This window comes from Geospiza fortis, unplaced genomic scaffold (assembly GCF_000277835.1).
Source record: "Geospiza fortis unplaced genomic scaffold, GeoFor_1.0 scaffold878, whole genome shotgun sequence".
Taxonomy (NCBI): Eukaryota; Metazoa; Chordata; class Aves; order Passeriformes; family Thraupidae; genus Geospiza; species Geospiza fortis.
The window spans coordinates 328,081-340,421 of record NW_005054471.1 but is presented as its reverse complement, the minus strand read 5'-3'; the positions used below and the strand labels follow the sequence as shown (position 1 = coordinate 340,421).

Here is a 12,341-nt window from a genome sequence, read left to right as displayed (position 1 = left end):
GCCTTCACTTTCTGAAAGCGCTACAGATGCTAATAGGCAAAGTTGAGCAGAAGATCAAGATACAGTGTGTGGCTTCCATAGTCTTTAGAACATGAAAGGGTTGATCCATCAGTCTTAAAGCAAAGGTGTTTATTCCCTGTGTGCAAGACAATAATGTGAGTGTTGCTTAGGGGAGCATGCAAAGAAAGGTCACTGTGGCTGCCTCCAGCGGGGCAGAGATTCTACTTCATGCTCTTCCATTTTTGACAGAATGGAGTTTGTAGAGGATGCTCTTACTGCTTTGGAGCCTAATGTCCAGCTGATATTACAGTGCATTTCATATGTAGACCTGTTCTGCATTCTAGAAGTCTTCCACTAGTGACTTCCCCATTTCTTCTCCCACGAAATTTTTTGTCCTCCTTGTTCTCCTGTCTTTGATCAAATGTAAGTTCTTTGTGCATTGTCAGTGTTGACCAACTCACTTGTGCTGTCAGTGCTGGATGTTTCAATTGTTTATTCTTGGAGGTGTGGTAGGATAACCGAGAGGTAGCTAATTAGCTTTTTGACACTAATGTAAGAAGGACTAGTGTCCTAAATAGCTTTCTTTTCCATTTTTGGGTATTTGGAAGGGAAATGGGGTGTTTAGGCATTAGTCAATGAGAAGTCTAGGAAGGCTGTGTACATGTATTTCTCCTGTTTATCTGGAGAGTCAGTGTGTGGTTGTTTTGCTTTAAAAGGTACTTGTATTCATGAGGGTCCCTCCATCCCTCCTTCCCCTTCTTCCTTGCAGTGCTGTCCTCTTTAGCATCCTTCCAGTCAGCCTTGGGGCTGTGTTATTGGTGTTTCCAAGTGAGCTCCATTAGCTTGACAATATAATGAAAAACACGCTTCTAATTGTGATGTTTAAAAAGCAGGTGAGAAGGATGCAGCAGAAACAGCATATTGGTAGCTGGAAGACTTTTTCCTGGTGAGAGCTTCATGCAAGAGGAGTACTGTAGCACAGACCCTTGTTAGTTGGGCAGAGGATGCTTTAGGAAAGAGGCATCTTGTACTGCTGACCTAGTTTCATTTTAGGAAAGGGAAGGGCTTGAAGAAGTAGGGTAGATGTTCAAGGGAGTCTTTGCACTTCAGCCTGTCAGTTCTGTTCTTGGCTGATGAATGTTTCAGCAGCAGAATATTTTCAAGTGAGAAAAACAGGATTATGAAAGCTCTTAAACTGGAGACTTAGTATTGCAAACATACTGTCTTAAAAATATGCAAATTTCGAATGTATTTTTAAGCTGTGAGGGCAATACAATGAACTAATGACCTGCAAAGTTCCATTTAAATAATTTCTCAAAATCTTGGCAGTTTTAGCATAAAAAAGATACAGAAGAGCCTCAAAAATCAGCCTTGTGTCCTTTTGAATTTTTTTTCCTTACTTCTTACTTCAGTAGTCCTCTTGCAGCTAGTATGCATTTTGGTTATAAGATTTTAGAAAGTGTATTTATCAGGAGTGACCAGTAGTTCAGTAGATGATGGTGCAGTGGGATCTGAGACTTAAAGAAGGAAGCTGTTGGCAGCTATGATTTTAGGTGTTTAAATGGATGATAGGAGGGGAAGGTGCATTAATTGCAAGGCCCATGGTATAGACCTGGCAGAGACTTTTGCTGACCTGGAAGTTATTCCTTCAGTTAGTACACTTTATTTTCTTCTACCATTGTTAAAATAGACAAAAGCTTTGAAAAGCTCAGTGTTTGTTTTGGAGAATTTATAAGGGTTTTGCTTTTATCCAAGATTTTGCTCGAGTTTGTAGAGGATAACTAAGCTTGGGGCACTGGACATCAGCTCCCAGGGGCTGATGACACACTATGCTAGGAAAAGCAGGAGGCAATTTCAACTGAATATGTTCTGAGAGGAGCTCCTGCTGTGCCTCAGGACCTTAAACCAGGCAAAACACTTCTTCAAGTGCATTCATCCAGCCACCTCTAATAATTTTGCTGCTAGTTTTCCTTGTTGTCCTGAAGTTTGATGCAAAGAAAGCTGCCAGAGGCTAAAGCAGTCTAGTTGAGCTGGCATAGCAGGACTGTCAAAGTGTTTTTGAGGTCAAGATGTTAAAATCTCTGTGTTCTATCCTGCAGCAGTCATGTTGTAACTTCTGGGGGTGGGAGTTAGCGGGGGGAATAACAGTCACAGAAGGTATCTCCTTCCTTGATTTTCCCCATTCTGTGAAATCCTACTGTGTGATGTTACTGCCCTAATGGGTTTTCTTCTTATGCTCCCTATATGCATGAATATTCAGTAATGAAACATGAAGAGCATGCCTCTGTCCTGCGCTGCAGCCTTACCCACAGCTCTCTACTCAGTAGGTCCAGTGACAAAGAAACAATTTTCATCCCTTGACAGCTCTTTGGTGTAGTGAAATTTCTCAATCTGTGGTAAAAAAATTACTGTTTTTTTATGTTTATTGTTGTGTGTCTTGTTACCAGTTTTACTGATCTTCTGAGACTGAGGCTAAGCTCCAACTTTGCTTATGGAAGACTTGTTTTATCACCTGTTTGAAGGAAACTACTTGAATTTATTACGCCACGTGCATTATGAGGCATATTTTGCTGAAACACAGGCTGTAATGCCTCCATTTGAAGGGGCGCTGCATCCCCAAAGCCACTTCTGCAAGTTCTTGTCAGTCTCTTAATTAAAATTTAAGTGTCAAATATGCTAATGCATGGGATCATCATTGTATGTTGACATTTCAGAAAACACTTTCTTGCAAAGGAAATGTGTGCTGTTAGCCACATATGGGCTAGGTTTTAATGCTTTTGATCAGACTGAGCAATATCTTTGTTTGAGAACACTTCTGTTAAATAAAGTGAGAGCGCTCATAGGGTAGTTGCAATTCAGCATAACTGAGTTTTTTGAGTTCACTTTTATTTATGAGTTGAGGATTTTTGTCTAGTATTAACATCTGTGGATGCTGTTAGGTTCATGGGGCATACATCAGAGAAAAAACATATTCCTGCCTCATGGAGCCCTGCATTCTTTGAACATGCCTCAGGGAGGCATTTTGTGTCATGACCTCAAAGAGGCTTCCTGCTGCTATAAACCAGTAAGAAGTCTGAGAAGTTCTGGTGTTAGCTTTTATAAACGTATATGCTCTAAATGTTTGATTAACATTTATGCTAATCAGCTATTTTGGGGTGTTGCTTAGAGATACTATGGTTTATGTCAGAAATCTTCATTTGACAGTGCAGAGGTGAGATGTGATGACTGGTGAACAAATCCAGATAGTGCTTCTGCAACAGTCTGATTCATTTTGAATTCTCTGAGCCTATCAGCTGGTCAGAGTTGCTGACGATAGAAGCAGTGTTCTGCTTCCTAATAAACATAACTGTGTAAATCTTTGCACTCCCAGTATTATTGAGTCACTGGATTCAGGTTTTTTCACCCAGATAACTTTACTACTGGTTTGTATTTTTTGTTATACGTTGAGGGTAGCTAAATTGTTTATCCCTAAAACTGTTGGTCTGATGACTTCTACCAGATTTTAAACCTGTATCTCAGTTAGACTGCCTTCAGCCTCTAAAAGTGCTGTGATGATTATAGAGCCGCAGCACTTGTAACTCTTGTAACTTGTAAGGTAAAGCCTAAGTAACTTATACCAGAGTTACTTAGGCTTTACCTTAAATGACAGTTACATCTGATGGGACGAAGAAATTAGTTGAGCAGCAAAGTGAGGCATTAAGAGACTCTGTGGAGCTGCGTGTTTTCTGTCCAGTAGAAGTAATTATTGTTCATTAGGTGTCAATGGCTCAAGTGTTGAGCAATAACAATGACATTGCTCAGCTGAGTAATAGCTTGTTATTTTTGTGAGGTCAATGTAAGCCTTGTGATTGACAAATAGATCACCCTTTGCTCCACAGGCTGGAAGTTTGGTGCTCCTCAGTGCGGTTTGGCATATGAAAGCATTTCTGTGTAGTAAATATTGAATATTTTTCCTAAGCACTGAGCTGGGATAAAATTGATGGACACTGTGCTTTTCATAAAGCTGAATACAGCCGCATATGATTGATACTCATTTCTATTCAATTGACTAGAGACTGACAAGAGCCCTGCAGCATTTAAACTACTGAAAGGCAGGAGGCTTAACTCCATTTTCGGTGTGGACAATCAAATTGAATTGGTTCCACTTAAGAGTGTAGAGCAGGGCTTTTTCAAGTGGCCCGTATTTTGCAGATGTTTACTGCTGCTATTCTTTTCTCCTCTTCCATGCACTTTAGAGTGCTAATCTTAGTATGTTGTGAAGGAACTGAAAAGATCACCAAGAACAAATTTTACCTCAGATTAAAACAAAATGGAAATTGAGTTAGGGGTATGGGAAGCACCCATGGAAGAAAATGGGATTCCCTGATGCTGTGTTCCATCTACTTGGAATTTCAGCACTTAAATGCAGGGTTCTTTAAGGATCTGGCATGTAAAGAGCACTCTTGCTTTATTGTTCAGCCTCATGATGAATGATTGTGTAGGACACACACCACTGGATAACCTACCAGAGAGGGCTTTAATTTGATTGTCCCTTTTAGACAGATTTGGTGGCAGAGAGAATGAATAATGGCTGATTATTTTCTTTTGTTTCAAGCATGTTAATGGTGCACTCCACTGCCTTATGGTGTGTATATTTCACTTTAAGCTTGCGAAGATAACCTTGCATCCTGCACAGCCGCACACAGCCATATATTTTTCATACCTTACCTCGCTATAATTTGGCGTTCTCCTTTCCTGAAGGATTACCAAGCAGAAGTGTTTCTGCAGGGAGAGGGACTTGCTGGAAAGGAGCTTTTTCATTTGTGAAGGTTATTGTTATTGTTAAGTACTGTGCTTAAGCAAATTTACCTTTATGTGTTAAATGTAGCAATTTTCCCCTAAAAGAAGTAGTGTAATTGTTTATAGGCAGAACTGCTCTCCCAGTTCTTCTGATTTTCCTACTGAGTACTTTCCATTAATTTCCCTTAATTTAAACTAATACTTCCAAAAAAAAAAAAAAAAAAGAGAAAAAGCATTAAAAAAATCCAGAACCACAAAGTTCTGGTTAGGAATGTTGAGAAGAAAGGACAGTATTACAGCTTAAAGGTTGAAAAGTTTTCAGAAAGAACTCCTTTCCACAAAGTGTTTTTGGGTTTGTGGTTTTTTTTCTTTTTTTTCTTTTTGAATATCTAAAGGTTCATTTTGGCAGCTGCAAAGTACCTGAAAGTTTGGGTGCTGGGGTTTGTTTGATTATTTTTTTTGTTTGGGGGGGGGTGTTTTGTTTTAAATAAAGATGTCTTAATTTGCCTATTAGTATAATGATTAAAGAAAAATAAACTCTGATGGGAAGGGGGAAAGGAGGGTGTGGAACTAATCACTGCAGTTCCTTGAGAGAACTGGAGGTTATAGCCAGCTCCCAGATCGAGATACAGCCGCAGCAGAAATAGTGGTTTTCTTTGGTCATTCTTCCAAAACTAAACGGGCTCCACTGTCCCAGCAAGGCGACTTGAGAGAGCTGCGCCCTTAAACTGGTTTTGTCTCTTAGCCTTTGAAGATGCTGACAGTGCTGTGGATGACCGGGACAGCGACTACCGCAGCGAGACGAGCAGCAGCATCCCCCCTCGATACCACAGCACGGTGCAGCCCAACGCCTCCGTGCACCAGTTCACGGGCCCGGCCCGCCTGCAGCAGCAGGGCGTCCTGCGGGATTCCTGTGCCGACTCCCTCCACAACTATGATCTGGATTATCGGGAGCATGTGGCCGCCAGGTGAGTGCTCTCTTGTGGGTAGCTCTCCTTTCCCTGTTGTTTTTCCACTACAGACCACGAAGGTACCGAGTTGGCAGGGGAGGGCAGATCAAGGGCTCTGGAAGTCTTCTGGTAGGAAGGTGTTACATGTGTTGTTGACCCTGGGATTCTGCTGTGAACCAGGAAAAACCCGTGAGGGTGTGTGTTACACCGGATCTGGCAGTTTAGGGAGTTACCTTTAACAGATATGCTCAATTTCAGGTCATTTGCTCTTGGTTGTACTTTCACCTTCTGAAGGCTACAGTTGTGGGTAGTTGCTTGTTCTGGTACCATGGCGTAGGTGTGCCTCTCAAGCCAGGGAAACACATTCTACCAGAGTTATCCTATTGGGAGCTTCTTCCTTGGTGCGGATTTATTTATTTTCTCTTCTGGATTAGCTCCAGTTCTATTAGATCTGCCAAAACAATGTATTCAAGAGGAAAGTCTGTAGCAGATTAGTTGTTGAGGTTTTTTTTCCCTTCTGTTCCTGTTACCATTTAACACTGTTGAATGGTGTGTTTTCTCTTTAGATTTACTTTCAGCTGTATGAAAAATAGTTTGTTTGCTCTGATTTTTTTTTTACCGTAAATTAGTAGTGTTTTTTCACAAGTGTTTTTAACTTGTTGAAGTATTGAGCATTGCTGCACTAACTTACGAGGATCATTGGCTGTGAACTAGAACTAGTTGTGCAAGGTGAAAGCAGAAGATTTTGGACAGTGCTGCTAATTTTGGTCAGCTTGCTGAGTGGTTCTATAGGACAGGCTAAGCTGCTACTTCTGCCTTTGGTGAGGAAGGAAGAGGAACTATCACAGTTAGAGGTGCAGAGTTCTATTTGTATTATAACTTAGTTTTTTCTACCTTATCTCCCTTGGTGCGAATGTTCGTGTTTTCCAAAGTCTGAACCTAAATTCAGTTATTGTCTTGGGTGACTGAGGTTAAGTTTTGCCCTTCTTGATGTATGATCTTTAATAGTAAAAGGGTGAAGTTTAATGGTAACATCTAATGTTGTTACTGTTACTGAGGTTTCAAGAATAGAAGCAAATGTGCCAACAAAATGCATTTACTGCAGTGTGATGTGTCATTCCTAGTGCTCTATTCCTAGTTCATTAAATGTCTTATATATAAGCAAGTTATTCCCTTTCCCATGTGAGTCTGTGCTGCTGGCTTTCTGCGGTAAAATTGCTGAAGATCTAATTGAGAAGATGAGCTGAGGTTTTTTCTTTCTGGAAGAGCTGAGTTGAACAGTGATGTTGGACCCCCAGTCACGGGAAGCCAATGCTGGCGGCATAATTTTGGAGTTGTGTGATTTCTTGGAGTGATGTTGACAATACAGGTATTTTTTCATGGCTCACTTTGCTAGGAGTCAGTATGTATGTGAATTTCTATCTGTATCTAACAGGTACAGGTGTTTTTTAAGACCTTCCAAAGAACTGCTGCTGGTTTGAATTTTTAGAGAATACCAAGCTGGAATATATTTCTTTTTTTTCCCCCTGATTTCCTTAAGGTACTGATGTGAAAGGATCTGGACTGATAAAATTTACTTGAAAACCGTGAGCTTTGTAGTTTGCTATGGTCTAAAATTACTTTCAGTCCAGAAATGCAGATCCTCAGTGGTGATCTGAGAGTTCCTGTTCCCATGTGCATTTTCCACATGCCCAAGAAGATTCTTTGCTACATATTTAATCTTATAAAATATGCAAATAAGCTTTCCAAAGGGCTATGTGGGATTCTCTTACTTACCAGAAAGGTATTTCTAACAAGCTAGCTGAAAAGAAGCATGTGGGTAGATCTGAAATATTTTCAAAACAAAGTTGAAGCTGAGTATTGCAGGAACAAATTGTATTTGACTTTTGTTCCTAGCAGTTCTCAGTGCTGTGTGCCAGGCAGTCACCTGATGAAATCCACGTTCCTGGCAGACTGCAGCTGATGGTTGCTGTGAAAATGAGGGCTTGTAGGAGGCTCTCCTGGGCAGACCCAGAAGAACCAGACAAGAACCTGCTGAAACCTGTCTTGAACTGTGCAGAAGGTTGTCAGTGCTGAAATGCCTCAGTTGAAAGTGTCTGTTCTAGCACCTGGTTTTTTTCCTTACAATATCTGGATTTGGATGAAAAAGTTCTGCTTCTCTTTATTAGCTGTTACATGTGATCATATTCCTGTGATTGAAGTAATGTATTTTCTTCCAACCTCTCATAAGGATGACAAGCAGTATTGTTAATGTGTCCTTGGAGTGTGTTTTGCTGCCAGCAACCAGTTTGGCTTCAGAAGAGCAGACATCTTTCCCTCCGTTTTGGTTTGTGGGTTGTTTTTTTTTTCGTTTGTTTGCATTTTGTTTGGTTTTTTGTTTGTTGGTTTGGGTTTTTTGTTGGGTTTCTTTTTTTTTTTGTTTGTTTGTTTAAGCACTAACTTTTCTTTGCAATGCTCATTTTCTTTACCTGTTTGTCCTCCATACCTCCCTAGTCTTACTCAGTATGATAGCGTAGATTCCACTGTGAGAGTCCATATCTAAATCTTTAGATCTGTCAGATGAGTGGGTTACCCTCTCTGCACCTCTCTGCCTGTCTCCCCAGTGTTGCTGCTTTGAAGTGTTCTTGTGGTACATTTCAGCTGATACTTGCTGTTTGCCTCAGCTGTTTCTTAGATCTGTAGTAGTTAAATGCTGGGCTGATGTCTTTTTCTCCTCTCATGTGTTGGGTTTCTCATCATTTCTTCTAATAAAAAGGGCTGCTTTGTAAAAGACCAGAGAAAACACATACAGGAAAAGAAAGAAAGAAAAGAAATTTAGAAAGATTAGAAAGAAAAGTAATTTTCTTTATGCCTAAATTAGTACATTTTTTCGGTTAGCATTTACAGATAAAGGCTCTTCAGACATTCATGTAGCACCCATTGTCTTCAGCTGAGCTCTGGAAGGGCTTGATCCAGTAACTATGGTGGCCCTGGGAATCTTTTGAAAGAAAATTATTTCTTTTACTGACTTAAAATAATGAGCAAGAAGTGTAATAAGTGTTCTAAACTGTGTATAACAGAATTCATTTAAAGTAATGAGCATCTTTCCAATTAGTATAAGTTAGCTAATACTGTTGGAAATGCAGCACTGAAGCAGCAGTAGAAAATGAAATGACCCATCTCTCTTTCAGGACTATCCCGTCTGTATCCTATGCTGGCATACTCCATACAGCTCTCATGGTGAAGACTCTTGGATTAGCAGTATCCATAGAATGCTTGCTGTCTTTGCCCTTCTCTGGTGCTAGGGAGTCAGGGACACACATGCCTTCATGCTCCTCATTCTCAGAGATGGATGATGTGAGGCAAAGCTGCATCTTTCAGATGATCATGTTGATGTTTTTACGTCCACTTTCTACCTGTTCGTTTGTATGTAGGTTGTCAGAAGCTCTCCTCGTGAGGTTTAGATGAAGAAGTTTCCTTGCTACTACCCTTGAGGCTGTTGCATGATTGAGATTATCCTGCTGACCAAGGGATAAGAATTAATCCCAAAATCCCAAGGGTCATTTACTTGGATTTCTGGGAAGCATCAGATTGTTTCACAGTTTAATCCATTCTCCCACAATGGACAATTATAAATTGCTGGTTCAGATGCATTATAAATGGGAAATACAGATCCTGAAAATCATCTGAGGCTTATGATGGGCTGATATCCAGCACCAGTGTTTTGTTTTTCCTTCTGGTCCAGTAACAGCTCTGAGAATCTTAATTTTGTGTTGGTAGGGGCACCTTGAGGGCTTTAGCTGCAGCAAGAGCTTTCCCAGCAAAGAGGAATGGTGAAATAGCTGAAGCTCCTCTTGTTGCTCGTGCCCACAGTTTACATTTTGTCCCCTGTCCTCATTTGCCTGGGACCCAATGACTCCTAAGTCTCCAGATGAAATCTCTGCTCTGTTGCCACCCCTGGCAGGTGGAGGGTCCCTGAAGGCTTTATGAGTACTGCTAAAACGAAGTCTGCAGCCCAGGGCGACTGAAATGCAGGCACAGCATAGTGGAATGGTGTGCGTGGGCACTGCATCTCAAAGTAGTCCTGTTGCTGCAATAAGTGACTTTTTTTCAGCGTGCCTAAAAAAGCAACAGCAGAGTACTGATACTGCCAAGGCTGTGTGCCCTCACTTGATCACAAAAAGCTGTTCTCCCTCAAAAAGGCATTTCTAAATTTTGTGCAGACATACCCGATGGAATCTCACAACCCGTGCTGCTTTTTTTGACTATTTGATTGAAGTGTAATGGTGGTAGATTGGAAGATTTTCAATTGTGTTATTTCTGAATGTTTCTGATTTTAATTTTCGTTTATTTAATGCATGTTTTTCCATTACTATTTTTTATATCCTTCCTATAGCTTTTTTTAAAACTGTTGTTTTTCCCTTCCTATTTTTTTTGCTGCTTCTCTTCCTTTCCCTCCCACTCCCTTTATTTCTCATCTTAGACCAGGATCTCTAGCTAGAAATGAAAGAGTCAGGATCATTCCATTTGACACTGAAGATGGAGAAGAAGAACAGGACAGTAACTATGAAGAACTAGGAAAACTGTTAATAGAGGACTTCTTAGAAAAAACTCATAAAACTAGAAGTTGGCATGAGAAAAACGGGAAAAAGATACAAACTCTCTCAAAAAGAGAAAATTTAAATCACTATGAAAGATCAAGGTACTGCCAAAATGTGTGTCTGGAGTCAGGGTCTGTAGATGTCCCTAGATATCCTCAGGAATATGATACAATTGATAGAAGAAGGAAAAAGAAACTGCGATACAGTTTGGAAGAGAGAGAACGAATAAGCCTGCAAAGAAATGGAAGTCTGCAGTTTCCTGGGGAGAAAACAGTTTATTTCAATGGTGTGGCAGCTGATTCTGAACCCATTGATGATTTCCCAGTATATGATAGAGTTAGAAAATATACCAGGAACTCTGAAGGTAAGGGGTTGCCTGATTATCCAGTCCTGCGTCCATATAAAAATGGGTTAATGGTTAAAAGTGGCAAGTTGCCCAATAAGCAGGGGATGAACCATGAGGACTCACTTCACCTGAGTAACAGTGAGGACATGAAACACATGAGGATGCTAGAGAACACTTTTGTGCCTGTTGATGTCCTTGAGGAATTTGACAGCAGTGCTTCTGATGAGTTCCAGTACTCACCTGTTTCAGATGAGGAAATGGGGGAGCTTTCAAGAAGATGGTATGATTCTGACATCAGCCATTTGAGAAACATAACTGCTAATTTCCATGCAAATATGGGCTCCCAGTCAAAAGAAAGCTCTAATAAAAAACATAAAACTAAAGAGAGCAAGCATGATCATCCTGTGCAAGACTTAACACTGTCACCTGTTGAAGAACCCAATGAGGAGTACATAGACACAATGGATGAACTTCAGTGTCTGGTAGAATCAGTCTCTGAATATTTGGCTGAAAAGGAGGAAGAAATCAGCAAATTTGGTACGTTGCCAGAAACAAAAAAAAAAGTTGAGAATGTGCCACTGAAGCAGGATAATGCTGATAATTCGACAGAAGCTAAAAAATCTGAGCAGACCAAACATCTTGCTGCAGAGGAGACTACCAAAGGCAAATCTGAATCTCTTCCAGACTTGTCAGGTGTGAAAAATACAGTGAATTCCCTCTTTAGCTCTTTCACAGAGAAGGTAGGGTCAAGCACAAAACAACTCACAGCATCTGTTGAAAAACTTGTGTCTTCCACTCCAGAGAATACAGAAAACAAAAACTCATCAGAAGGTGGAATCTTGAATGTATTTACCAGTAAGGCTAAAAGTGAGAGTTCTGCTTCTGGAGGGGCAGCAGATAGTAAATCTGACACCAAGTTCTCCATTCAGTCTTTGCTGCCATCCCAGGTGAGTGGTGATAAAAGAGCCCAGAACACAAACTCCAACAAGCCAGAAACCACTGAGACAGACAGTAAGACTTCTGCACCACATCCTCCCCAGCAAACACAAGGAAATTCTGCTGACAACCAGCAGAACCAGCATTCAGTTGTGAATTCAGTTCTAGGCATGTTTAATCCTTTAAAGATCTTTTCTGAGAAGGAAGTGCCAAAACAAGAAGTCACAAAAGAGGAGCACACCAAGGACAGCCATGCTGTGAAAGCTGAGGAGGCAAAAAGGAGCGAAGCACCATCTGGACAGATGTCAGCCAGGACCAGCAGCACTGTTCCAGAGGCACAGAAAAGTGAGACCAAAAGTGAGGCAGAGATAAATGCAGGTAGCACTTCTGTGTCTTCCATCTTTGGCAGGCTTACAAACTCAGTCAGTTCCTTCAGTCTGAAAGCCAATCTTGATGGTCTCTTGGCTCCCAAGCAGCCAGATGTGCCACAGAAGCAACCAGATTTGCATCCTATTACAAGTCAGCCAGGTGCCACTTTGGTAGGGGGTGCACCCATGGCCAGGGACCAGCCTCCTGCAAATCACTCAGAGGATCAGCATCCTGCAGGCCACGGACTGGCAAACAAGCAAAACAGAGATAATGTGGAACCTAAGTCACAGCGTCAAGATCAGGGTACAGCATCTGAAAGCTTTTTTAGCCCACTCAAAAAGTCTTTCAGTCAATTGTTGCTTCCTTCTGCTGAACAACAGA

At 41.0% G+C, this 12,341-nt stretch overlaps 1 protein-coding gene across 5 annotated transcripts in view; it reads left to right on the top strand.

Moving 5' to 3' along the window:
* UNC13B (unc-13 homolog B) overlaps window positions 1-12,341 on the top strand; it is a 180,911-nt gene that overhangs the window by 30,898 nt on the left and 137,672 nt on the right. For all 5 annotated transcript variants that reach the window (XM_031062858.1, XM_031062855.1, XM_031062859.1 and 2 more), the window contains exon 7: window positions 5,525-5,747. In XM_031062858.1, coding sequence (XP_030918718.1) covers window positions 5,525-5,747 — 223 coding nt within the window. The remainder of the gene's footprint in view (window positions 1-5,524; window positions 5,748-12,341) is intronic.